We start from the raw sequence: 27,102 nt of genomic DNA on the forward strand, positions 1-27,102 counted from the left end.
GGGCTGCCCAGGGGTGCTCAAGCTGAGAAATAAGCAGGCAAATCTAATCACCCCCAGAATAGAGTTAGTACAGCCATGAAATGATCCCATGTTACATACAAGCAAAAGATTAATTCATAGCGAAGGCTGATGGTAGCTCCCAGCCTCACCCAATAAGATGGCCTGTTTGGGAAACTGAGAGTAGCCAGGAGCAACCCCTCCCTCTACCACCCATGCAAGGGAGCTGAGCCATAGCCTCACCCACTATGGGGACTGTCCTTCAGGCCCATCTGACTAGAAGGGCCAGTAGCAACTCCTGGAAGCTGTGCAGCCTAGTGGGATTTGAGTGGAGAGGTGGGCTGGCAGAGCCCATAGTTTGCAGAACAAAGCCAGTAGCTTTGTTTGGTCAGGGATCTTAGGGGCAGGTTGGCTTGAGTTAAGAAAACGAAGAGCTTTACCAGCTTTAGAGCTGCTTCTCCTACTGTCCCCGGGCAGGACTCTAATTCATAGACCCCCTGACCACTGAATACAGTGTGCAGCCTGTCCAAACAGGGAACCTAACCAGAACACCCAGGAAGCTGCACAGCTCATTCAACAGTTCTACACAGAGTGTCACTTGAACATAGAGCACAGCCTGTGGCTTCCCCATCTGCAGAGCAAAACCACTGGCCTCACCTGACCAGGGAATTCAGTGTATACTCCCCAAGCAATGAGCTCACTGGGTTCTGTCCTGCTGCCTTGCCAGGGCAGGGAGGCTAAATCAGAGCTCCAACTACTACTGAATATAGTACCCAGTCCCCACCATCTAGTAAGCCTGTCAGAGGACCCAGCCAACCATGGGCCTATCTTAAAGCCTTCCTTGGGCAGGGAACCAAGCCAGCAGTCTTACACAACCGTCCTCAGGCATTGCCACGGCAGCCTCAGCCCCATCCTCACAGCTTAAACAGTTGCCTTGCCCCAAAATAAATCATAAATCAGAACAGTCCCCACGTGCCCAAGGACATTCCTGGGAGACATACCCAGAAACCCAAACTGACTGGTGAAGAACTGTCTCTGCCGAGATAAACCTGTTAAATCTGGAAGAAGAGCCTGATGACTCAAACTCAGAGATACCAACATAAGGAATCAAGGATGGAGAACAGGTAAGTATGACATCAGCAAAGGAAAGCAATAAAGCTTTAATAAAGGATTTCAAAAATATGGAGATCTATGAACTGTCAGACAAGGAATTCAAAATAATCCTCTTAAAGCAGTTTAGTGAACTATAAGAACACACAGACAACTAAACAAAATTAGAAAAACAATGCATAAGCAAAATAAGAAGTTTGACAAGAATACAGCAGCCACCAAAAAGTAATAATAATAATTAAACAAACAGAAATCTCAGAGTTCAAAAATACAATAACTGAACCGAAGAATGCAATAGAGTTTCAAAAGGAAACCTCGACCAGCATAAGAAAGAATCAGTGACATTGGAAATTATCCAGTCAGAGGCACAAAAAGAAAAAAGAATAAAAAACAGTGAAGAAAATTTACAGGAATTACAGGACACAATGGAAAGAGACAATATTTGCATTATGGGAAATCGAGAAGGAAAAAAGAAAAAGAGACAGAAAGTATATTTAAAGCAAAAATAGCTGAAAATGCCCCAAACCTGAGGAGAGAAAAGGACATCCAGATCAATGAGGCCCAAAGGACCCAAACTGGTTGATCACATAGGGCTACACTGAGACACATTATAATTAAGTTGTCAAAAGTCAAAGACAAAGGAAGAATTTTAAGAACAGCAAGAGTAAAGAGAGAAGTTACATACAAGGGAAACTCCATTTAAGACCATCAGCAAATTTCTTAACAGAAAGTTTTCAGGCCAGGCAAGAATGGGATGACATATGCAAAATATTGAAATAAAATAGCTGTCAGCCAAGAATATAGGTATAGACCTGTCAACCTGTCCTTCAGAGATGAAGGAGGGATAAAGACTTTCCAAACAAACAAAAACTGAAGGAATTCATTATCACCAGATCTGCCTTACAAGAAATGCTGAAGGGAGTTCTTAGAGTAGAAGTAAAAGAATGATAATTAGCATCATAAAAACATAAAAGGTAGTGTATATCTCACTGATAAGAGTAAATATGTAGTTAGATTCTGCAATATGCTAAGAGTAGTGCATAATTCACTTACAACTCTTGTATGAAAGTTTTAAAAAATGAGCATAGTAAAAATAACTACAATATTAGTTACATGGTATTAAAAACATGTAAATTTTAACAGCAATAGCCAAAAACATGAGAAGAAGGAGCAGTAAAAGTATAAAGTTCATGAATTCTATTGAAGTTAGGTTGTCATCAGTTTAAAACAGGGTATTAAAAAATTAAGACAAGTTAGGGGCACATGGGTGGCTCAGATTGTTAAGTGTCTGCCTTCAGCTCAGGTCATGATCCCAGGGTCCTGGGATCGAGCCCATGTCGGGCTCCCTGCTTAGCAGGGAGTCTGTTTCTCCCTCTCCCTCTGCCTGCCATGCCCCCTGCTTGTGTTCTCTCTCTCTCTCTGTCAAATAAACAAATAAAATCTTAAAAAAAAAAATTAAGGCATTTTATGTAAGCCTCATGGTAACCAAAAAGGAAAATGCTGTAGTCATTTTAAAAAAGAAAACAATAAAGAATTCAAAGCATACTGATACAAAAACATCAAAACACACACACAAAAAGACAGCAGGATAAGAAACAAGAAACAATAGATCTCCAAAAACAACCAGAAAATAACCAACAAAAGACAAAACTAAGTCCTTATTTACCTATCAATAGCTACTTTAAGTGTAAATGGATTAAACTGTCCAATTAAAAGACATAGAATGGCTAAATGGATTTAAAAAAAAAAAAAAAAAACAAGTTCCAACAATACGCTGTCTACAAGTGACTCAGTTTAGCCTGAAAGACATACATACACTGAGAGCAAAAGGATGGGAAAAGACATTTCAAGCAAATGGTAACCAAAAAAAAGGCAGGATTAGCTATACTTATATCAGACAAAATAGACTTTAAACTAAAAATGGTAAAAGGAGACAAACAGGGTCATTATATGATGCTAATGGGGTCAATCCATCAAGGAAACATTACAATTATAAATATATGTGCGCCCAACATTGGAGCACCTAAACATATAAAGTGAAAACTAACACAGCTAAAATAAGAAATAAATAGTAATACAATAATAGTTGGGGACTTTAATACCTGACTCTTGACAACAGATAGATCATCCAGACAGAATCAATAAGGAAACAGCAGATTTGAATAACACTATAGACCAAACAGACCTAAAAGATATATAGAGAACATTCTATACAACAACAGCAGAATACATATTCTTCTTAAGTGCACATGGAACATATTCTAGATTTGGCTATGTTAGGCCAAAAAACAAGTCTTAGCAAATTCAAGAAGATTGAAACTATAACAAGTATTTTCTCTGACCACAATGGCATTAAACTAGAAATCAATGACAAGAAAAAAACTGGAAATTCATGAATACATGGAAATCAAACAACACTATCCTGAACAACCACTGGATCAAAGAAAAAATTAAAGTGGAAACAAAGTTTCTGAAGACAAACAAAATGAAAACACAACATATCAGAACTTGTGGGATGCAACAAAAGCAGTTCTGAAAGGGAAGTTCATAGAAATTAAGGCCTACATAAGAAGCAAGAAAGATCCCAAATAAACAACCTAATCCTATGCCTTAAGGAACTAGAAAAAGAAGAATAAACTGAGACAAAAGTAAGCAGAAGAAAGGAAATAATAAGAATTGAAGCAGAAATAAATGATATAGAGAAATGAAAAGCATTAGAAAAGACTAACCAAACTCAGAGTTGGTTCTTTGAAAAGATAAACAAAATTGACAAACCCTAAGCTAAGTTAACCAAGTTAAAAAAGAGAAAGGACTCAAATCAACAAAATTACAAGTGAAAAAGACTTTACAACTAACACCACAGAAGTTCAAAGGACCATAAGAGGCTACTATGAACAGATATACACCAATAAACTGGACAATCTTGGAAAAAAATGAGAAAATTCTGAGAAATATATAACTTACCAAGACTGAATCAGGAAGAAATATAAAATCTGAACAGGCAAATTATTAGTACAGAGATTGAACCAGTAATCAAAAATCTCCCAACACAGAAAAGCCCAGGACCAGATGTTTTATCAAATATTTAAAGAATTTACACCAATCCTTCTCAAACTCTTTGAAAAAAATCAAAGAGGAGGGAACACTCCCCAAATCATTTTATGAGGCCAGCTTTATCCTGATACCAAAAAAAAAAAAAAAAAAAGAAAAAATTCTGCAAAAGAAAACTACAGACCAATATCCCTGATAAAAATAGATGCAGACATTCTCAACAAAATATTAGCAAACCGATGTCAGCAGCACACTAAAAGGATCATATGCCATGATCAAGTGGGATTTATCCCTGGGATGCAAGGATGGTTCAACATATGCAAATCAACCAATGTGATACATATCACATTGACAGAATGAAAGAAAATAATCATATCATCATCTCATTAGATGCAGAAAAAGCATTTGAAAAAATCAACATCCATTCACGGTAAAAACTCTTAACAAATTAGGCATAGAGGGAATATATCAACATAGTAAAGACCAAATATGACAAGCTGATAGCTAACATCATACTCAATGGCGAAAGATTGAAAGCTTTCCTTCTAAGATCAGGAACAAAACAAGGGTGCCCACTCTCACTACTTAATACTAGAAATCCTAATTAGATCAATCAGGCAAGAAAAAGAAATAAAATTTCAGAAATGGAAAAGAAATAAAATCTTCTCTATTTACAGATGACATGATTATATATACAGAAAATCCTAAATGCTCAACCAAACCCTGTTAGGTCTAATTAATGAACTAAGTGAAGTTGAAGGATACAAAATTAACATACAAAAATCAGTAGTGTTTCTATACACAAACAATGAATTTCTGAAAAATAAATAACTAAATAAATCCCATGTATGATAGCATCAAAAACAATAAAAATACTTAGGAATAAGTTTAACTATGGAATTGAAGGATCTCTACTCTGAAAACAACAAGACATTGATGACAGTAAAAAAGACACAAATAAACAGAAAGATATCCTATGTTCATGGATTGGAAGAATTAATATTGTTAAAATGTCAAAAAGCCATTTATAGATTCAGTGCAATCCATATCAAGATTCCAATGGCATTTTTTACAGCAGTAGAAAAAACGCTCTGAAAATTTATATGAAGCCACAAAAGACTCCAAATAGCCCAAGAAATCCTGAGAAAAAAGAACAAATCAGGAGGTATCACAATTAACAATTTTAAGCTATACTATAAAGCTATAGTCATCAAAACAATATGGTACTGGAATAAAAATAGACAAATAGACCAATGCAACAGAATCAAGAATCCAGATATAAACCCAAGCATATACAGTCAATTAATATTTGAAAAAGGAGCCAGGAATACTCAATGGAGAAAAGACAATCTTTTCCAAAAAATGGCACTGGGATAATTAAATATTCACACATAAAAGAATGAAAATGGACCCATATATTATACCACTCACAAAAATTAACTCAAAATGGATGAAAGACTTAAATGTAAGACCTGAAACCATGACAATCCTAGAAGAACATAAGAATAAAGTTCTTTCATATGGGTTTTGGTAATGGCTTTTTGGATATGATACCTAAAGCACAAGCAAATGGACAAAATAAAAAATAAACAAGGAGGATTACATTAAACTAAAAGTTTTTGCAGAGCAAAAGAAACCATCAACAAAATGAAAATGCAACCTACAGAATGGGAAAAATATTTGTAAACCATATAGCTGTTAAGGGGTTAATATCCAAAATATTTAAGGAACTCATACAACTTAATAGTGAACCAACCCCCCAAAATAACCCAATTAAAAAATGGGGGAAAGTCCTGAATAGACATTACTCCAAGGAAGAGATACAAAAGGTCAATAGGTACATGAAAAGATGTTCAACACCACTAGTCATTAGGGAAATGCAAATTAAAACCACAGTGAGATTATGTCACACTAGTTAAAATGGTCATCAAAAAGCAAGAGATAACCAGTGCTGGTATGGATGTAGAGAAAAGGGAACCTTGTGCACTGTTGGTAGGAGTGTAAATTGGTACAGCAACTATGGAAAACAGTATGAAGGACCCTCAAAAAATTAAAAATAGAACTACCACATATGATCCAGCAATTTATAGGAATATATCCAAAGGAAATGAAAACATTAACTCAAAGAAAAAAAAAGATATCTGCACCTCCATGTTCATAGCAGCATTATTTATAATAGCCAAGACATGGAAACAACCTAAGTGTCCATCAATGAGTGAATGGATGAAGAAGTTGTTTTGTGTGTGTGTGTGTGTGTGTGTGTGTGTGTGTGTTACATGACATATATGTGAACATATATTCTTTATTATTAATTAATATCATTATTAATATTATTTAGTAATTATTATAACATATCAAATATATAATATAATATTATTTATTATAATTTTAATATAATTAATTTATTGGTTTACTATTATCCCCATGTATAAGAATATATGAATAAATATTATTCAGCCATAAAAAATGAGGAAGTCCTACCATTTGTGACATCATGGATGGACCTTGAAGGCATTATGCTAAGTGAAATAAGTCCGACAAAGAAAGATAAATACTGTGTGATCTCACTTATATGTGGAATCTAAAAAAAAAAAGATCAAAGTCATAGAAAAAGACATCAGACTTGTGATTACCAGAGATGGAGGGTAGGGGGAAGGGGAAATGGAGAAAAGTGGTCAGAAAATACAAACTGCCAGTCATAAGATAAATAAGTACTAGGGATGTAATGTACAACATGATGACTACAGCTAACACTGCTGTATGACATACAGAAACACTAATAGAATAAATCCTATGAGTTCTCATTAAAAAACGTACTGAATGGAGCACTGGGTGTTATACGCAATGAATCATGGAACACTACATCAAAAACTAATGATGTAATGTATGGTGATTAACATAACATAATAATAAATAAATAAATGGATTTAATATTGTTAAATGGTTGGAATAAATCAAAAGAAGAATATCTCATAGCACATGAGAACCGTATGAAATTCAGCTTTCAGGGGCACCTGGGTGGCTCAGTCTGTTAAGCGTCTGCCTTCAGTTCAAGTCATGATCCTGGGGTCCTGGGATCAAGCCTGGCATCGGGCTCCCTGCTCTGTGAGGAGTCTGCTTCTCCCTCTCCCTTCCCCTGTGCCCCTCCTCACGTTCTCTCTCTCATCATCTCTCTCTTACTCTCTCTCTCAAATAAATAAAAAATCAAAAAAAAAAAAAAAAAGGAATTCAGCTTCCAGTATCCATAAAGAAAGCTTTAGTGGAATACAGTCATGCTCACTCATGGAAGTCCTGTCTACGGTTACTCTCTCACTACAGTGGTAGAGTTAAGCAGCTGTGGTGGAGATTATTTAGTCCCCAAAGCCAAAAATATTTACTATCTAGCCCTTTATAGAAAAAGTTTGCTGACTCGTTTTAAAGCGTTAAGTTTTAGGATGGTTTGCCATACCACAATAGGTAACTAAGATTTTAAAATTTTAATCCTATTTAAAATCTTTTTTTACTTATACACTCTGTTTTATAATTTTATCTATGCTTGTATTTCTAAATTTATTATTGATTTTTAAAATATTTCATTGTGGTTGGATTTTCTTTGTTGAAACTTACTAAGATTTTTTTTGTAATCTAGTCTATAATCAGTGTTTGTAAATGTTCCCTAGACACTAGAAAGGACCCTGTGCTCTCTGTTAGCTGAATATACAGTGTGATATATATCTACTACTTTCACCTCATTCAGTATACTAAGTCCTCTTTTTCTTTAATCTGTTTTAGAAAATCGCATGTTAAATTATTATAAAAACAATTATGTTTCTAACAATTTCTAACTTTCTAATAGTTCTACCTTTCTATGTTTTAGAGTAGATTTCTATATCCTGACATATTTAAAAATAGCTTGGAACAATCAATTAGTCTTATTTTGCAGATATAGTATATATCAATGACCACCAGAAAGGGTCAACCCCAGGGCCATGAAGATCCAGGCCAGCACTCTGATTTTTCCTTTTTTGTTTCCCTTCATTAAATTGAACAGAGTACTGAGACTTAAATAAACTCAGACATTCCAATGTCTGGATTTTTCTTTCCAAAGTTAGCAAATGAGAAAAAGAAAAACAATTCACAATAGAGGGAAGAAAAATCATTAAGAACGGAAAATGTAAATTTTACAAATTCAAAGATTAAAACTTGTGTGTCTGTGTGTCTGCGGGTGTGTTTATAAATGTCGGGGGTTAGGTGCAGAATGTCCACTTATTTTCTTTCCCTGGCCAGTATTATTCTAAATATAACATTTATAGTTAGAGAAAAGAGGGGAAAAAAGCAGTTATTCTGTGAGTACTATGGAAAAGGCACTGGTAATCAGGAGATTTCCAACGTGAGCCTCACCGATGAGCTGTGTGTTATTGGCCAAAACGTATTAAAATAGAACTGAGGTAGGTTTAGTCTGACATGGGGAGCAGTGAGCAGCTTGCCAGGACTACTGTGGCTGTCCAGGTGAAGGCGGTCAGAAGCAGTTGTTCACCACGGATGCTGGACAGCTGGTGGAAATCAGGACTCAGCAGGGATGTCATCTGTCAGCACTGGAGGAGAGGTGGAGTCAGCTCTTACTAGAAACATCAGTTAACCTAAGATCAAAGACCAGAGGAAGGCCTACGCTAGAGCACCAAAGCTAAGAGCAGATGAGAATGGAACACAGGCAGGGGCAAAGTAGTTGCCAAACAGAACCCAGTCTGGGCCAAAGGCAGGCAGGAAATCGGGCAGGGCAGGGACGAGTCTGGGAGTCTGAGGAGCAAACCAGAGTGTCAAGAGACTGAGTCAAACTCCAGATTCTCTGTCCAATTCAAAAGTCAAGAGCAAAACAAGGTCAGCCAGAAAAGTCTGGAGAACCGTGCCTACATCCTCCCAAAAGGAAGGCCATTTGAGTTAGCTTTGTGGAGTCTCCCACCGGATTGCACGGAGCCTCTAGCCATGATGCTGTTAGATTCTAGCTCTTACTCTTAGGAAGGGGTTAAGTCCGCCGGTATTTGAAGCTCTATCCAGCTCCCCAAGTGTTTAGGACTCTAACATTCTATAAATCTAAAAATATACACTAAGTTCCAATGGAGAAACAAGGGGATTAAATGTTTTATCCAGGGAAACAGAGTTTACTGGACTCCCTCCCACCACCATTGCCCCCTCCCCGCCCCCCGGCCGCCCCCACACATACATACAAATATCCCACCACTACCATCTAATTCTTTCTACTAAAAGGCAGCATGGAATGGTTTATAGCCCTCCTGGAAAGAAAAAAAAAAAAAATGGGGGGAGCGGGGAGGAGGGAGATGACGTTCCATATAATCCTGACTCCCTTAAAGCCATCATTTGAGTCTCAGTCACAAAGAATTCTCTTAACAGGGTGGAAAGTGCCCTGGTCACGAGGAGCTTGTTTGGAGTTGCAGTAGTTCTCTTTGCATCCTGTAAGCCAAAAGGATACATTCCAGGGCCGTGTTTCTTTCATTCTTTCTCCCTCCAGGCTGATTTTATAGTAACAACACATAGCCACTTAAATCTATCTCCAAAGAACCAACATTCAGAAAATGTACCACATAAAATACAGACATTTTACAAGGAACCATCTATTAACTGATAATGGCTGAGTTGCCATGGAATGCATAAAAAAAAAAAATGTGACCCTCACCAAAACATCAGATCCATTTATCCCAATCAGCCCTCTACAGTGAATGCCAGATAAACCTACAATAATATGATTCAAAGCATTATAAGAGGTTGGGGGGGGTCGGGGGGGGAGGCTGCAATAAACTAAATATGTAGGTTGAGGATATACAGAAATCACATGAAATGCAGCCTCATAAGATACTAATAGAAGTCGGGGGAGGGGAAGCCTGGCAGGAAGATTTTAAAATGTGATCATAAGGGAAAGAGAATATTAGACCAACCAAAAAGTTGCAGAGGGAGCAAACAATAAGTTTCTCTATATATATTAAAAACATGTAGACATGGGAGAGTCGATGGTTGCCAGGTTTAGAGAGGGGAGGAATGAATCAGAGTGAAAAGAGACTTCCCCAGCCTCCCAGCCCTGGCAGAAGTATGAGCAAGAAGAACTCGATCCCTGGGGCTCCTGACTTGACTGTGCTCAGCCTTTCACTCTGCTCTTCGACTCGCTTGGGCAGCCTGAGCTTTAATGATTTCTCCACTTTCTCCACGTTGAAATCTAGTCAGGAGAAAGTCTGAGAAAACTTACTTACACTAAGGAATAGGAGTGCCCAGCGGGGACTCTGCTGGAGATTTTCTCCCTCTCCTACCTCTGCGCCTCCCCTTGCTCTCTAAAATAAATAAATAAATCTTTTTTAAAAAATCTATAATTGCATAACCCCTGAAATCAGCAAACTATGTGTAAGGAAAGGTTATATTCCATGGAATAGAGGTTCTTTCAAGCCCTTCTAAGTTCTATCCTACAGGTGGGCACTAATAAAATCCTCTCGGTTCTCTAAGCAAACCACTAATTCAAGAAGCCTTCATGCAAATAAGTGAAATCCAATTCGGAAGGTGATACGTAATATCCATTTGTAGTTTCGTTTTAAAACAGTTAAGATTGTAAAAGGCGGGATAAGGATAGGAAGATGGAGCCAGGAAAGGAAGACAGAAGGAAGGACTAAAATAGGGATTTAAGAAAGGGTTAAGGGGAGGAGTAAATGATAGACAGTTGTTAGAAATTAAATTAGAGTTGACCCTTAAACAGCACAGAGGCTAGGGGAGAACTGGGTGGCTCAGTCCTTAAGCATCTGCCTTCGGCTCAGGCCATGGTCCCAGGGTCCTGGGATCAAGCCCCGCTTCAGGCTCCCTGCCCTGCAGGGAGACTTTCTCTCTCTCTTCCTCTGTCCCTCTGCCCGCTTGTGCTCTCTCTTTCTCAATCGCTTTCAAATAAATAAATGAAATTTTAAAAAAAAAGAACAGCACAGAGGTTAGGGGCGCCAACCCGCCGCACAGTTGAAAATCTGTGTTTAACTTTTGACTTCCCTAAAATTTAACCACTAACAGCCTACCGTTGACCAGAAGCCTCACTGATAACATGAACAGTAGATTAACACGTATTTTGTATGTTACGTGTGTTATATACTGCATTCTTACAAGAAAGTTAGCTAGATAAAAGAAAACGTTATTAGGAAAATCACAAGAAAGAGAAAGTACATTTACAGTCCTGTCCTGTATTTATGGGAAAAAATGTAAGCAAACCTGCGCAGTTCAAACCAATTTTGTTCAAGGGTCAACTGCAGCTTCATTTTCTACTAAGAATAAAAACTAAGGAAATTATAGATGTTGTTTAGCAGAAAATTAAATTCAACAGCTTTCAGGAAGGCCAAAAATATCCATTAAAACTTTGAAAAATTAACTGTAAAAATGACACAGAGGCGCTCATGGATATATTTTACTTCCGAGTTCAAAGGCCCCACCTGAAGCTTTTCACAGAGGCTATTAACACCGCATAGCAACTAAGGGACACAAAATGTCTCATTCTTTATGAGGGTGCAGCCACAAATGCAAGGGATAACTTAAGTGGAGTGTTCCCAAGTTCCAAATTCATTGCCCACACTGAGAAACAAGTGTCTCTTGAAAGGGAATAGACTATGAGCCATTAAGGTCCACTTTGGGTTTAAAAAAACGAAGCACTATTAATAGCCTTTATTAAGAATGCAGTACAAAGTTAAATGTATTCCAGGTCTTGGGAGCTATTTTTAATATTTCAAAAGAGTTCAACAGAAATCATTTATTTAGCTGCCACAAGGCCACACAGGCCAGCTACACAATATCATGCTTTCCTGTCGCTGGAATTAAATCAGTACAATAATACTTGTTATATCATATATCCTAATCAGGATTTGATTGGCAGTTACATAGAACTTTATTAAATAAAAATTGTGGAACTCATGAACTCCTTACAGCTTGGGAGAGAAAAATTTCTCCAAAATAGGGGTTCGTAAGTAAAAAAAAAAAAAGATACAGGAGAAATTTGATGGTAAAAGAAATTGGGGAACTGTAATTTAGGATGCTGAGGGACTGAGATTCTCCTAAAATAGACTGAGCACGGCTGTGTGCGGAGTGTTGTGAAGCTGCTTTCCTGTGTGTTCTGGGTTTTAATTCTCAGGATGATGTAGAAATTGTTATGCATATTGTGTACTCAGGAGACCCCGAGGCTTAGAGGAATCAGAGGACCAGCTCAAGGCCACAGAAGTTAATCAGGGGAAGAAGACTCTGGCCTCACATTCAGGCCTTTTGACTTTCTGTGATCACAATACAGTCCTCTTAGGTTAGTTTAGAAACAGTTCCCATTTCCGGCCACCCTTGTTCTCTTTTTATTTGGACCTGACACTGGGAACTTTCCCTCTTTTCCTTTTGGCCAGTTCTGCCAAACTTGGATGGTTTTGCCCGTAAAAGAACATTTTTTTTCTTTTTTTTTTGAGTGCTGGAAACCCAAAGAGCCATTAGAAATAAAAATCAAAAAAGATATAGTCTCTTACGGTGTGTCAGTGTAGATTCATCGATCGCAACAGATGTCCCCCTCTGGTGGGGGCGATGAGAGTGGCAAGGCTGTGCATGGGCGGGGGCGGGGGTCACATGGAAACTCTCTGTACCTTCCTCTCAATAGTGCTGTAAACCTAAACCGGCTCTTAAAAACACAGTCTTTAAAAAAGTAAGAAATTAAGAAATTCTAAGATTATTTAAGAAATTAGAAATTGTCTTATCAAGGAGGACAACAGATGATAATTGAAGACAGTAGACGCTTGGACGCAGTGGTGTGGGAGGGGCTACTTACAACTGACAAGTGAGGCAGGAAAAGCTCAGAATCGGGGGCTCATTCTGAAGGACTGGTAGCAGCCAGGAAGACAAAGAAGCTTCCTTCATCCTTTTAGTGAGAAGCAATGAGCAGATGGGAAGACACAGAGGATTAAAACACCAGGCCACATTATAAGGAGTTGCAACATTGTGGGAGGCGATTACATGTGTTAAGGTAAATAGTTTAGGGGCGCCTGGGTGGCACAGTCAGTTAAGCGTCTGACTCTTGGTTTCGACTCAGGTCATGATCTCAGGGTCATGGGGTCGAGCCCCGCATCAGGCTCCACACTCAGCTTGGAGTCTGCTTGAGACTCTCTCTCTCCCTCTCCCCCTGCCTCTCTCCCTCACCTCTCTAAAATAAATAAATAAATCTCATAAAACAAAGAAAGGTAAATTGTTTAAACTTTCTCCTCAAAGCTTTGGAGACTCCCTGAAAGACCTAGGCAAGAAGCAAAAAGACCAAATTTGCCTGAATGGTACCAAGATGTCAGTTTTTAAAAATTAACATCATATTTAGGCACCTCTGACATTACAGTCCTTCTATCAACAGCAAAAAATGCTCCAGGTCCAACTCTCCAATATTCTGAACAAGTCAATTAAAAATAATTTGACACCAAGTTTTGAAAGTGATCAGTTAAGATGAAGCACTTTAATAAACCTTTGATTCAGTTCAACAAATACTTGTTTAGCACTTCCGTTTAGAAGGCCCTGAACTACGGCATTTAATTTCACAGCATTTTAATACACTGAACTCTGAAAATAAGTAAATATTCAATTACATATCAGAAACTTAAGAAAAATCAGATCATTCAAAACCAAAAATAAGGGGCGCCTGGGTGGCTCAGTCGGTTAATCGTCTGCCTTCGGCTCAGGTCATGATCCCAGGATCCTGGGATCGAGCCCCACATCAGGGAAGGGAAGCAGGAAGCCTGCTTCTCCCCCTCACACTCCCCCTGATTGTGTTCCCTCTCTCGCTGTCTCTCTGTCAAATAAATAAATAAAATCTTAAAAAAATAATTACTTATTTCACCAAAGGAATTGCCACAGCATTTTAAAAGGTAAATTTATCTTACACTGTTAATTTTTATTTATGTCATCTTAGTGTAACCAACTTTTTAGTGATGCCTTCACTAGGACAATATTGACATACACTTGCTGAACACGTGTAGCATTTCTCAAAAAGCAATTTAAAAGTTGCCATCAGTTTCTTTACAAGCTACTTTATTTTTCTTTTCCTATGACTTGTTTTCTCTCTAGGAAATTACACTCTGGCCAATATTTCCTCCTTTGAGGTTTCTTTTTTCTTCACCAACTTCTGTTTGTCCTTTAAGACTCATCTCAGGTGGCACCACCTCCAGGAAGCCTTCCCTGACTTGACCACATTGAGGTAATGGTCCCTTCCCTGGGCTCTCAGCACCCTGTATGTTTACCACGGCACTCAGCACACACTACTTAAAACACTGCTTTACTTGTTTATTTTCCTAATTTGATCATGAACTCCTCAAGAGCCCAGATCTCCTCCTCCATCTCTGTCGCTTCCGGACAAATGCACACGGACAGTGGCCAGTAACGGTGAAGAAAGGAAGGGAGAGAAATAAAATGAATTGTATTTCTATTTTCCCCGTCATTTCTCGTTTCCTTCCTCCTCATTTCATGTCTTCCTATTATTTCTCCCCAACTCCCAACACTATATCTTTATCCTTCTCTTCTTGGTTTCAACACACACTATGATTTTCAATCTCTCCCTTGAGGTCCTTACAGTTGCAAAAATGCTGACCCAGGACGTGAGTAGCACAGGCTTAGGAGACGTTGCTCCCTGGCATTGCAAAGAAGGGGTTTGTTTTAACGGGCCCTGGACTAGTCTCTATTATATCTCTCTGTGTTTTAGCTGGGGACTTTTAACATGCTTTAGCTTTGCACAGTTTTCAGTCTTCGCAGCTGGGTAAACAGACTTTCTGCAACACCCTGGATAAAATGGCAAGCTCAAGGGAAAAGTCTTCACCTTTAAATTAAAAAAAAGAAAAGAAAGAAAAAGGAAAAAAGGAAAAAGAAAAAAAAAAAAACCTTGTTCATGGCCACGGTCGGGGAATAGTAACACCTGAGAGCACCTGAGGGGAACTGTGTGTGTGTTGGCTGAGGACAACTCAGCTGATGACAAAAACATGCGGCTGCCTTCCTGAATGAGCCTGGCGGCTCTCAGAGAGGAGCATCAGACCACAGTTAGCAAGAATAACAGAAAAGTGAGGTAAGTGACTGACATTTCTGGTAGGCTTTCAAACAAAGTCTATAGATTTCATAGGAAAGCACCACAGTGACTAGTTAACAGTGCTGTGTATTTGAAAGTTGCTAAGAGAGTAGATTTTAAAACTTATCTTAAGAAAAAACTGTGTGACTATGTGAGGTGATGGATGTTAACTGATTGCGATGATCATCTTGCAATATATACAAATATCAAATCATTATGTTGTACACCTTAAATTATAAAACGTCATATGTCAAGTATGTCTCAATAAAACTGGAAAAAAATGTGTCTTCAGGGGCGCCTGGATGGCTCAGTCAGTGAAGGGTCTGCCTTTGCTCAGGTCATGATCTCAGGGTCCTGGGATCGAGCCCCACATTGGGCTCTCTGCTCAGCGGGAAGCCTGCTTCTCCCTCTCACTCTCCCTCTGTTCTCTCTCTCTCTCTCAAATAAATAAATAAAATCTTTAAAAAAAAATATGTCTTCAGGCTAGATAGAAAATAGTGGTTGCTGAGAAACTCACTTTATGATGAAAATAATTCCTTTATTTCACAAGTTTAAGAAACTATTTTAAAGTCTATCACAACTTTTACAACATGATTTTCTGGCCACCTCCCCCACTCTCTCCCTAGACCCGCTTCCTCCCCCACTACCCACCCCCTCCTTTAAACCCTCCTCTGCCCACTCCCTCCCTGGACCCACCTGCCTCCACATTCCCTCACTGGACCCACCTCTCTCTCTCTCTCTCTCTCTGGACCCACCTCCCCCCACTCTTCCTTTGGATCACTGAGCTCCAGGCTCACTGTCCTCTTTGCTACTCCTTAAACTCCCACCCATGCACCTGCTGCCTAAAAAGCTTCTCCCAGTTATCTGCAGGCCCTTTCCCTCACCTCCTCCAGGACTCTGCTCAAATGTCACATTATCAGAGAGGCCCTTCCTGACCAGCTTCAATGGAACAGCGAGCCTCACAACCAACTTTTGGCACTCCTCATTTTCCTTCCCTGCATTATTTGTCACCAACTTAAGTTGTCTCATCTAATTCTCTATCCCCAGTGCTCAATAAATATTTATTGAGTAAATAAACAAAGAGTAACATTTCATGTACCACTTTAGGGAGGCAATAGGACATATGGAAAAGAAACACAGTCTTTTGAATTCTAACTATTCACTGTGTGTCGAACCTTGAGACTAACCTGCCTACACTTCACAATATTCATCTGTAAAGTGGGACTAATAATGCTTCTCTGGTAAGTCAAGGCATCTAATAAATGCTGGTTCCTCACCTTTCTTTCTCCCTGCCTCCTTTCTGTGGTTGGGCATTAGTGTGTCTGTGATTCACAGGTCCTGAGACAGCTGTCCAGTGAAAGGAACAGTGTGTTCCACACACGTGGAACAGCACCATCCCCAACAGGTAAAGCAGATCCTGTTTCGGTCTGATAACTGGGAGGCTGGAGCTGAGGAGTGGAAAGACGTCTTCTTTTCTGAAAGTGTTGTCATCTGACCGGGACCCCAAATAGAGACATCTGAGGATGGTTTCATGAAGCTGTAGGACAGACTCTGAAGCACGACTGTGTTTCAAAATGATGGTAAGTCTGGGAAGCATTCCAGACAGAGAACAAAAGACACAGACTGGGAGTGCTGCCCTAGCAGGGGCTTTAGGCTGAGAAAAAGGTGGAAAGAAAAGATCATATCAGGCTGTGGAAGACCATGACGTCAGATCTAAAAAGACCAGATTTAATCCTATAATCGAGAGCCACTAAACTTTTTGAATATTTCATAGGAAACGTAGAATCGTCTTGTGAAAATGATACATGTTTGCACTTTCATAGAGACTTCTGAATGTTGAGCACTGAATGGTACTAATGAATCCAGTGACGTTTGCTCAGGAAAATAAATGACAGTGTTGTAAATGAGAACAAATCGCATCCTAATCTCCCCTGCTCATCAATGTTTGATCCACCAGGCAGAAGAGACTTGAGCTGGCAGAGAGTGAAGAACTGCGGGTCACAGGAGAGCACCAAAAACCGTCAACAAGCTAACACCAGAGAGCAGGAAAGCCAAACTCTGGGCAGCGCGGGCTTCCTGTGGTCTGTGTTTGAACGGCAGGACCTAGGACAGTGTGACCTCCCCTGTCAAATTTCCTCTCTTCAGGCTACCCCTCGTCTCTTCCATGGGATTCAATTCCTTATTCCTTGTTACGTCTGAATAAAGACATAAGAACCTGAAGGGTTCCAAAATGATGAAATTTCCACTTCTGCATGTAGAAGAGGAGAAAGAAAAAGGCGGCAAATTATTTAATTCACCCCAAAGAGAGAAAATAGAAATTAATGTGTTACAGATGCTGCTAAAAGTCTCTCCACAGCAGAATTCTAGGACAGAATATAGCTAGGAATAAATGTTTCAGGGCCTCGGACACCAGTAACTTAACTTTGTGGTTCTTGTAGTTACAAAAGTGCTGGCATCTAAAGAACAAGATGACACTTGTATCTGCCGAGGTTTTGTATTTTTCTTGGGTCCACTCTTCTCACAGCATGGATGTGATTTATTTAGACTATCAAAGAGCTTTTGATAAGGCTCTCACAAATGCCTATTATTGAAACTGGGTAACCGTGGTGTGAAAGGAAAAAGTCCTATCAATGAATTAAATGGATTAAAAACTGCTGGAGAGGCAAAGAGGCAAAAAGCAGAAATAAATGGCCAATTCTCATGTGGGGAAAGGTTAATGATTGAGGGCTCTGAGGCTCTGTGGTAGAATCAGACTGATACTTCACCAACGACCAGGACAGGGGAGCCCCATCCTTGTTCCCGTGTTCTCCGCAGATCAGCCCCACACAGAGCTCCCATTGATCAAAGAGCCGGGGGCACAAGGAATTCAGAGAAGGGCTTGCAGTCCAGGGAAGGGCAAAGAGGTAATGAACGTTGTTGATCCACCCAGAGATGCCCAAATCCCAGGGGGACAGAAAGAGAAATTACAGTAGCAGAATTTTATTGTCTAAGAACTTTGATACACACTACAGAGAAAGACAAGGGCCCTTTCAAAAGACAAGACATGATATTGGAACAAAAGTCCTTCATTTATGGGCATGATGAGGGAAAAAAAAATGTTCCACGCTGAAGAACAGCTCATGTGGGCATTTAGATCAGCAAAAACCATGACACCTACTCTATATAGAGAAGTTTAGACATAAACAAAAGTGAAACTGGTAGGAAAGATTAAGAATTAGTACCCTTTTCTGAGGGAAACTTGAAAGGTTTGATGCAGGTTTTAACAAAAGCATAACCTGACATGAACGGAATAATCTGGAAATCAAATACTCTCATTGACTAACATTAATCCCTATGACCCATAACTCAATCTGGCATTTTTAAAACATCATTATGACAAACCTCACAGAACATTCGACTTAAACTTTCTTTGTCTCAGTTTCCTCATCTGTAAAATGGGAATAGAATTTACCTCACAGGATGACTGTAAGCATTAAATGGGATCAGGTATGTAGAGCATTTAAACAGCAAAGGTAAAAAAAGTTGTTAAATTATTGTTGTTACTGGTATTTATAATAGACTAAACCCAAACACATGCTACAGAAAAGCGATCTATTTCAAGCCATTGTAACTTTTCTTATTGATATCATTGTCATGAGTCAGTATTTATTAAGGCACATAAAATAACTTTCAAATAAAGAAAAAAACATAGCTTTGAGATATCTTTCCACTAACCCATTCTGTGAAATGGAAGAGAATTACAAGTTAATCTAAAAAAAGCAAAACACACACACACACACACACACAAATCAGGCAAATGCTAAGGATATAGTCATTCTTAAACGTACCAACAGTAGATCCAAGCTTACCGTGCAGAGAGTATTTTGATAAGCTCTTTTCTATTCTGTACACGAAGGTGGTTAGTTTTATACTTGGAGTCATCAATCAGTTCAGGCAAATTCAAGATCTAAAAGGGAAAAATAATTTTAATGTATAATTCACAATTTTTCGTGTACCTGCCTGTGAGTGCGAGCATTCCAGGCCTACCAATATGCTCCCCAGGATCATTCCTTGCTGACCTTTACACTTCCAGACCTATTCCAGCAACAAAGGAATAGAGACGGAAGGATCATGCAATCAGGATGGGTAATGCTATGACTGAGTTTGTCATTTATGAGAAGTTTTTGCTACATTTAAGTATGTGCCTACAGATGGGAGCACGAACAAAAGTTATCAGATCCCCATAATAAGTCTTGTCTAGAGAGAGTAGGTAGAGAGATACAAAACTGGATAAAACTGACCTATTTCTGAGAACCAATATCATAAGTAAAAGTCTGCACTTACACGAAGGCCATAATCAACATATATCTTATAGGTACATCCACTTATTTGTTCCACATGTAAATAAAATAATATTATCTGTCCCAGAAGCCCTATCCAGGATGTTGTACAAGGTGCTAAAATAAAGGAAAAGCATATACATTTGCCCCAAATGCTCACCATTAAAACAATGTCAAATTAAAAGATATTCTTCCTTATAGAAGTGTCACTCTTTTTCTTTAATATGTCTCCCTGAAGGAATAACAAATAGAAATGCTTTTATATACTTCCTCTTTTGCTCCTCCTCAATAAAGGGAAAATCTATCTTGCAAGTCCCTTTGGACATCTTGCAATTTTAACAAGACCATAATGAAAGTACCAAGTGGATTTGGAATGGAAAAGTTTTATAAAGAATGTGTGGAGGCAGTGTTTGGCAGTTATGTTGGAAAGTCAGAAGGAGCATTTATGGGCTGAGGGCAGGCCATGTGGTCTACAGAAAGCTTCACTACCCCGAGTAATGTATTTGCTTGAAATATAAACATTTAATGGTTTCATTTGTTTCCCACAGTTTAAATAAAATCAATCCATTAATCATCTCACAAAGGACAGAAAAGTGAAGGAGGTCCCCTGGAGTAAAGAGAGCATCTCCACTGTGTCATTTCTCTTTCGCGGGCTTCACTTACTCTTTTCCTTGAGGAATAATAAAGACAGCATTACTCCCCCAGATTTTAAAAAGCATCACCACATAGAGCGCCCTTTCTAAAAACCTCCGTCACCTCACTTGATCCCAGAAGCGGCCCCCAGGCTTGTCCAGGAATGGAAACCTGCCCTCCCCTCCCTAGGAGTGAATAAGTCATTTCCAGAAGAAGCAAGTGCCTTCACCAAATCACAGGTTAAACTCGTAAATCTGGCCTCACCCAGAAATAGTATAAGCTGCATAAAAAGCTGCTCAGTGATTGTACTCAGTGGTAACCGGGACGCCCTCAGATGTTCTCTGAATTTGACTCATCGGACCTCTTTTCTCTGTGCAAGGTGGTATGAAACAGTGGGTCAAAGTAATTCTGGTTCTGTCCTCAGCCATGCTGTTGTTCACAATGTTTCTAGAGACTGCTTCCAGTGCTGTGATCATAACCATCCCTCACGTGCTTGAAAAAGTGTCACCTGGGGTGGAATGAAGCGATGTTAGTGAAAGTACCTGACATATTGAGCACCAAATACATGTGAAGTATTCCAACGAGGTGCTATTTCCCCCAAAAGAAATAATGAAGTGTGCATTTGTTCAAAGAAGACGGACGGGAAAGAGGAGGAAGGGAGAGGGGGACAGAGAATGTCTTTAATGAACCTTCATTTCCTATGAATGTTTCTACTGTACATAAGAGTTCTGGGTTGACCGTTTGGTGCCAGTTGGCTCCAGGCTCCCAGTTTCTGACAAAAAAAAAAATCTGTAGTCAGCTGAGTCTGTGTTCCCCCACAGGTAATAAAATTTTCCTCCAAGTGCTTTCAAAACTTTTCCCTTGGTCCTTTGTTTTCAGTGGGAAGACTTGGGTGTGTTTAGGCATGGATTTACTTGGGTCTATCTTATTTGGGGCTTGCTGAAATTATGAAATCTGTAGGTTTTTATCTTTCACCAAGTTTGGGAAGTTTTCAGCAACTATGTCTTCAAGTATTTCTTCAGCATGTACTCTTCATCCTCTCCTCCTGGGATTACAATGACAACAGTGTTACTTTTTGTTACTGTCCCCCAGGCTCCTGAAGATCTTTCATTTCTTGGGAGGGGATCATCTTTTTTTCCTCTCTCTGTTGTTCAGATTGAATAATTTCTATTTATCTATCCTCAAGTTCCTTGACTGTCTCCTCTATCATCTCCGTTGTGTTACTGGATTCATCCAGTGAGGGGTTTCTTTTTTTATCTGGTGGTCATATTTTTCGGTTCTACAGTTTCTGATTGGTTCTTCTTCAGATCTTCTCTTTCTTTGCTGGACATTTCTCCTTTCCCATTTATTTCAACAGTATCTGTGATGCCTGGTGGAGCATTTTTATAATAGCAGTTTTAAAGTCTTTGTAAGTTAATTCCAACATCTGTGTCCTCTTGGCATTTGGCATTTATTGACTGTCTTTTCTCATGCAAGCTCTAGTTCTTCATAGGCTGAGTAATTTTGGATTGTACCCTGGATGTTTTAAATATTATATTATGAGCCTCTGGGTCTTGTTTAAATCCTACAGCAACATTTTACTGTTATTGTTTTTAGCAAGCAATTGATCTGGTTAGGTCCAGGCTGCAAGCCCCTACCTACCTTCCCTGTGCTTTGGTTCTAAGTGTTAGTTCAGTTCTCAAAGCCCTTGTGGTGCTGTTCAAATCCATCCCGCATGTGCCCCACTTAATGGTCAGGCTGCCTCCTGAGCAGTCATCTGTGGGTTAACTCAGTTTGCAACTTCTTTGGTGTGCTGGTTAGGATCAGATCAGCAGTACGTGCAGCTCAGGGCTGAGAAGAGGAGTTCACAAACACCTTCAAGGCTCACTTTCCAAAGCTCATCCCTTTCTGCAGGCTCTCTCTGGTTTCCTGGGGCTCCCCTATAGTTAGCCTACTTCCCAGCATACTTCCAGGGAGGAGGTCCAGAGGAAAAAGCCACAAGGATTCACCCATCTTTTCTGGGGATCACAGCTCGGAGATAAAGAGGAAAAGTTCTCCTTCCTCGGAGTTTTAGTTCCTGTTCATCTGCTGCTCCCACCACAGGGTTGTTTGTGGAGTATGGCATGAGAAAACAGACAGGAAGCAAAGATGCAGGATTTCCACACTCTCTCTGCTATTAGATCTCACTTTCGTGCTCCTCACTCCAGGAACGAAGGGCATCTCCTAGGGCTCAGCTCTGTTTCCTAGTGCCCACTTCCATGTTTTCGGCTCCACTGTATCCATGTCAGGAAATCATTGTAGAAAAAACTGGTAAACTTACTGCTGATTTAGAGGTACTTTTTTTTTTTTTTAAAGATTTTATTTATTTATTTGGGGGGGGCGGAGAGCACAGAGGGAGAGTAAGAGGGACAAGCAGACTCCCTGCTGAGCAGGGAGCCCGATGCAGGCCTGGATCCCAGGACCCTGGGATCATGACCTGAGCTGAAGGCAGAAGCTTAACCGGCTGAGCCACCCAGGTGCCCTAGAGGTACTTTATTTTTTTTTCAGAGGGACTCTATATTCTAGGTGTTCTTCCCCAGTTCTCCTACTACTTACTTTTCAGCATCCTCTTAGAGATGCTCCATGCATTGTATCCAGGTTTTATCACTGTGTTCAGTGGAAGAGATAGGGAGAAGTATGCTTACTCTATCTTACCCAGAACCAGAATCTCCAAACCTAAGTTTTATAGAGACCATTTATGAAGTGCATACTGTGAGCCAGGACTGGACTGAGTATTTTACTTACTTAATCTAACTCTTACAAAACTCCAAAAGTTATATATTAGGAGAGTTATGTATTATAATCTTCATTTTACTGTGAGAACACAGATGCTTAGCAAAGAGTAAGTGTCTTGCCAGAGGTCACCTGACTAGTGTCAAGACTCACGGTATGCCTTAGAATTATGCTGTAATGTCCTCAGACCACCTGCTCCAAAATCAACGACAATGCTTATTAAAATCGAAGTTTCCTGTTCCTCACCTCAGACATATTAAGTCAAAATCTTTGGGAATGAAGCTCAAGGAGATTTCCTCTGCATGCTAAAGTTGAGAACCAATGCATATTGCCTCTAATAAAAGAAACTTTCAGTCTAACTGACTTTTAAAAGGATGTCAATGTACTTCAAATAGGAATACCCATTAGTGTTGGCATCAATCAGCTTAAAATAGCTTACATATGCTCATGTTCCCTACTCTTCTGTATCATGTTAAGAGACATAAAATAGGATTTGTTCTAAGCCAAGGTTCACTTTATATGCAGAAAAATTTTCTGAACCCCAAGCCTTGAACCCATTGCTCTTGCTCTCCCTCTAATTCCTGACAATAAGAACTCCTTAACAGGACCTGTCCCCAAGAAGTATTAGTCAGCCAGTATATCAAATTCCACTTTGGAAAGAGACTAGGCCTAAGAAAATTCTACTCATTCATCACAGACAATACTGCTGTATTTCTCCCTAGGAGAGAGAGCTGCCCTATCTTTCATTATGGGCCTTACTTGGCAAAAGAACAATTGATGGGCTTACTGTAAAAAACCGGGGACCTCATCTTCTACAAGGCCAGTTTGAATGACAAGCCCCTCAGTAATAGATAAATCTGAACAAAAAATACTTAGAAGAAACCCACTATATATGGAATAAGGAAACAGGTCATTTTTCTTAGGTTAAAAGGTTTTTAGAGCAAGTTTACATTTAAGGATATATTAAGTCAATCAGATTGCAAGGTTTGCTCAAGATGCCTAATAAATGAGCCAAATAACATTAAAGTCCTCTACGCATAAAATTTTTCTTGTGAGTATCTCAAAGAATTTGATAGACGTGGTCTTAAGGGCTCATAGCAGGGATTATCATCCGTAACTCACATATGGAAAAGCAAGGTCAAGGATGCCATTCTCAAAGGCCCTCTGATGGTCTCCTTTTAAACAAATGTATCATAACACACCATCACAATAAGTCATATTTTAGTACTCAAACTTATGGCAAATATTCTGCTTTGAAATAAAAATCTTTTTCAAAAAATGTTCTTATGGATATTTATGAGGAAGTTCAAAAGTTTCAAACTGATCAGCAGTAATGAATCAAAAATAAGAAGAATTCAGTACAGTTATTTTCAACAGTGAAGAATATGTCAACCAGTAATTCCCCCCCTCCACCCCGCTTTCTGGAGAGAGAAAACTCCAAAACATATGGCCCAGGAAGAAAATCTGTACTCATTTATAGCAATGAACTGGCTTTTACATCTCTGCAGCTAGAGTACGCAAATGACTTCACAGGCAACGGCTTCCGTATGTTTCATATTTTTAACATTGACCGTTCATAATAAAGATTCTTTGATCCGAGATCAAATGTTTGAATCCATTTTCTCTCCGCTTACTCAGAGTCACCGTTATGAAAGCTCCCCCTCTTTCCCACCTCAGCTGTCCCAGCCTTTCCTGCAATAGGAACTGTCTCCATTTGTCACCTTCTCCGTAGTACTTCCCCCCCCTTTGCTGTGGTTTTTCGCTGTGCTCATTAACCTCTCATACAAAGGAGCCACAGTAATAAATAATTTTTGGACATAAGAAGTTAACGGCAATAAAGAAGCCTGCCCTAAGGAATTCACAGGCACCTTTAATGAAACTGAAAGCTCACAGTGAGTGCTTATCTATGATTAGTGCAAGAAAATACACTCCCAATCAGAAAAACATCCCCAGCAGATGAGACCTCTCCCTACCTGCAAGAGAAAGTAAAACAAAACCTTAAATACAGATTTTTAAAGCTAGATTATATTTCTGGGATTAGAACTAGAAAAAGTGAACAGGAACCTAAAGACTTAAATAAAAACAAAAAGAAACAAAAATCTAGGTAAGTAGTAAAAACATCAAATAAAAAAAATATCCAAGGGATGCCAAAAACTTAAAATCTTCAACATAAAATTATCCTTAATGATTCCAAGGCCTTTTTTAAAAAGCTTGCTGAGGAGCAACATTTTTAATATAACCTTAATTGCTAAACCTTAAATTAAAACATGAACTCTGCAGAAAGGTACTCATTAAACAAAGGCTGATTTGAAAAAAAAATGTTTAGTTTTCTAGTCGCTAATACAATAAATTTGGTATTACATTGTATTGGGCCTAATTAGATCTCATGTTGTTAACAAAGAAAAGAAAAAAAAAGGAAAGCGAGAAGAAAAATATCCTGGCATTAAAAATCGCTTTAAGATGAATTCTTTTTCTTTCCCTTTTTTCACTGGACTGATAGTCAGGTCCTGTTGGTGGATAATTTAGGCTACTATGTACTATGGTTCATTTCAAAATACAGCCAGATACCTCAAAAAAAAAAAAAAAAATACAGTCAGAATGCTAATTCATGTCCTTAGCATTTGCGAGTGTAAAAATGGCACCCAGTTAGGGGCGAAGGCAGGGGATCTTGAGTTGGCTATAGACTTAATAACATTGTTCTAGGCGAAACTGAACTTCCCTGGCTTTCTACAAAACAAGTTATTGCATAGATCATCCGCCCACCCCAGTGATTACAGATTACCTTGCACACAGTAGCAAACTGTTGGTTATTTCCTGCTCCAACCACAAGATATCCATCCTTGGTTTTAAAAGCCTAAAATAAATGAATAAATAAATAAATATAGAAATACAGAAATATATAATTTAATATATTGAAAATACCACAAAAATTAGTTATTAATTTCTAAAACTTCTATACAGAAAGCATGCTCTAAAGCAACATTATTAATTAAATCCGTATCAATTCATTAGTATATTTTGCTCTTATATTTGCATAGTTATTTTTATGTGGCATTTTCAAAGCACTTCCTGGCTCTCCAACTAACTGTTGTAACATGGAGCAGGGGAGACTTAGAAAAACAAAAAAAATTCTAAACTAAACTAAAATAGTTTTGTTGTAATGCATAACATGAAATTCTGTATTCATTACAGTATGGATTGTTTGGCCTTCCCAAAGTTTTGTGTTTTGTTTGTTTCCATTTTTCCTTGGAGGGCAAAGAGCAAGAGGGTACACTCCTTTCTACAAAGGGTAAGAAGAATAAATAGAAGAAGGGAGGGAGGAAAGGAAGGAAGGAAGGAAGGAAGGAAGAAAGAAAGGAAGGAAGGAAGGAAGGAAGGAAGGAAGGAAGGAAGGAAGGAAGGAAGGAAGGAAGGAAAGGGGAAATGGGAGGGTGGAAGGGAGGATGCGTAAGCTGATACATTTTGTCTTTGAAGATCTCAAATGTAAACTCTTAGACAATCATCACTTTTCAGTAAGTGAAAATTGGCACATCTGGATCTCTGCATCTCATGTGGTTTTATGTACCTGAAAAATGTTTGTTGCTTCTAGGAGACATATTCCTTTGAGCAGCAAAAAGAATGTAAGTAATTGATCCTCCCACCTCCCAAAGCCCTAGACCCTCTGGAGAACTCCCTTCTCCACATCTGATCACAGTGCTGGCTGGAGGAACAGAACCTACCCTCAGAAGTCCTCATTCCATTTTCCTTAAATAAATGAGATCCTTTAGTTTCCTTCATTTCTACGTAAAAATTGTTCTGTATTTTCACCTACTTTTTCTTCACTTACTGCTGCCTCTGAGAAAGATGACTTCTATCTTCCTTGCCAGGGCTTGCTCCTAGGTTAACCCCAGTCCCATCTTCACTCACATCCTTCAGAACCCTGCTCAATCATCTGTAATCTCTTCATTCCCACTGGGTCCTTTTTTAATGCCTCCAATTAGGCTCAGGCCTACACTAAAAATATTAACGGCAACAAAACAAAATTCCCATCAATCCTGACACGCTTCTCAAAACTATCTTGAAATTTCCTTCCTTCCCTCCATCTGTACATGATATAAAAGTTCCACCTGCCTATACTTCTTCACCCACACCACATTCTAATGCCCTTTGTCATCAGGATTCTTATCCCAT

At 39.0% G+C, this 27,102-nt stretch overlaps 1 protein-coding gene across 1 annotated transcript in view; it reads right to left on the reverse strand.

Annotated features, from left to right (window-relative positions):
• SUGCT (succinyl-CoA:glutarate-CoA transferase) overlaps nucleotides 1–27,102 on the reverse strand; it is a 732,205-nt gene that overhangs the window by 404,451 nt on the left and 300,652 nt on the right. Inside the window, exons 13-14 of the mRNA XM_032430614.1 lie at nucleotides 25,715–25,786; nucleotides 19,078–19,175 (exon numbers count right to left, since the gene is read on the reverse strand). Coding sequence (XP_032286505.1) covers nucleotides 19,078–19,175; nucleotides 25,715–25,786 — 170 coding nt within the window. The remainder of the gene's footprint in view (nucleotides 1–19,077; nucleotides 19,176–25,714; nucleotides 25,787–27,102) is intronic.

Source organism: Phoca vitulina, unplaced genomic scaffold (assembly GCF_004348235.1).
Source record: "Phoca vitulina isolate PV1807 unplaced genomic scaffold, GSC_HSeal_1.0 scaffold44, whole genome shotgun sequence".
Classification (NCBI taxonomy): domain Eukaryota; kingdom Metazoa; phylum Chordata; class Mammalia; order Carnivora; family Phocidae; genus Phoca; species Phoca vitulina.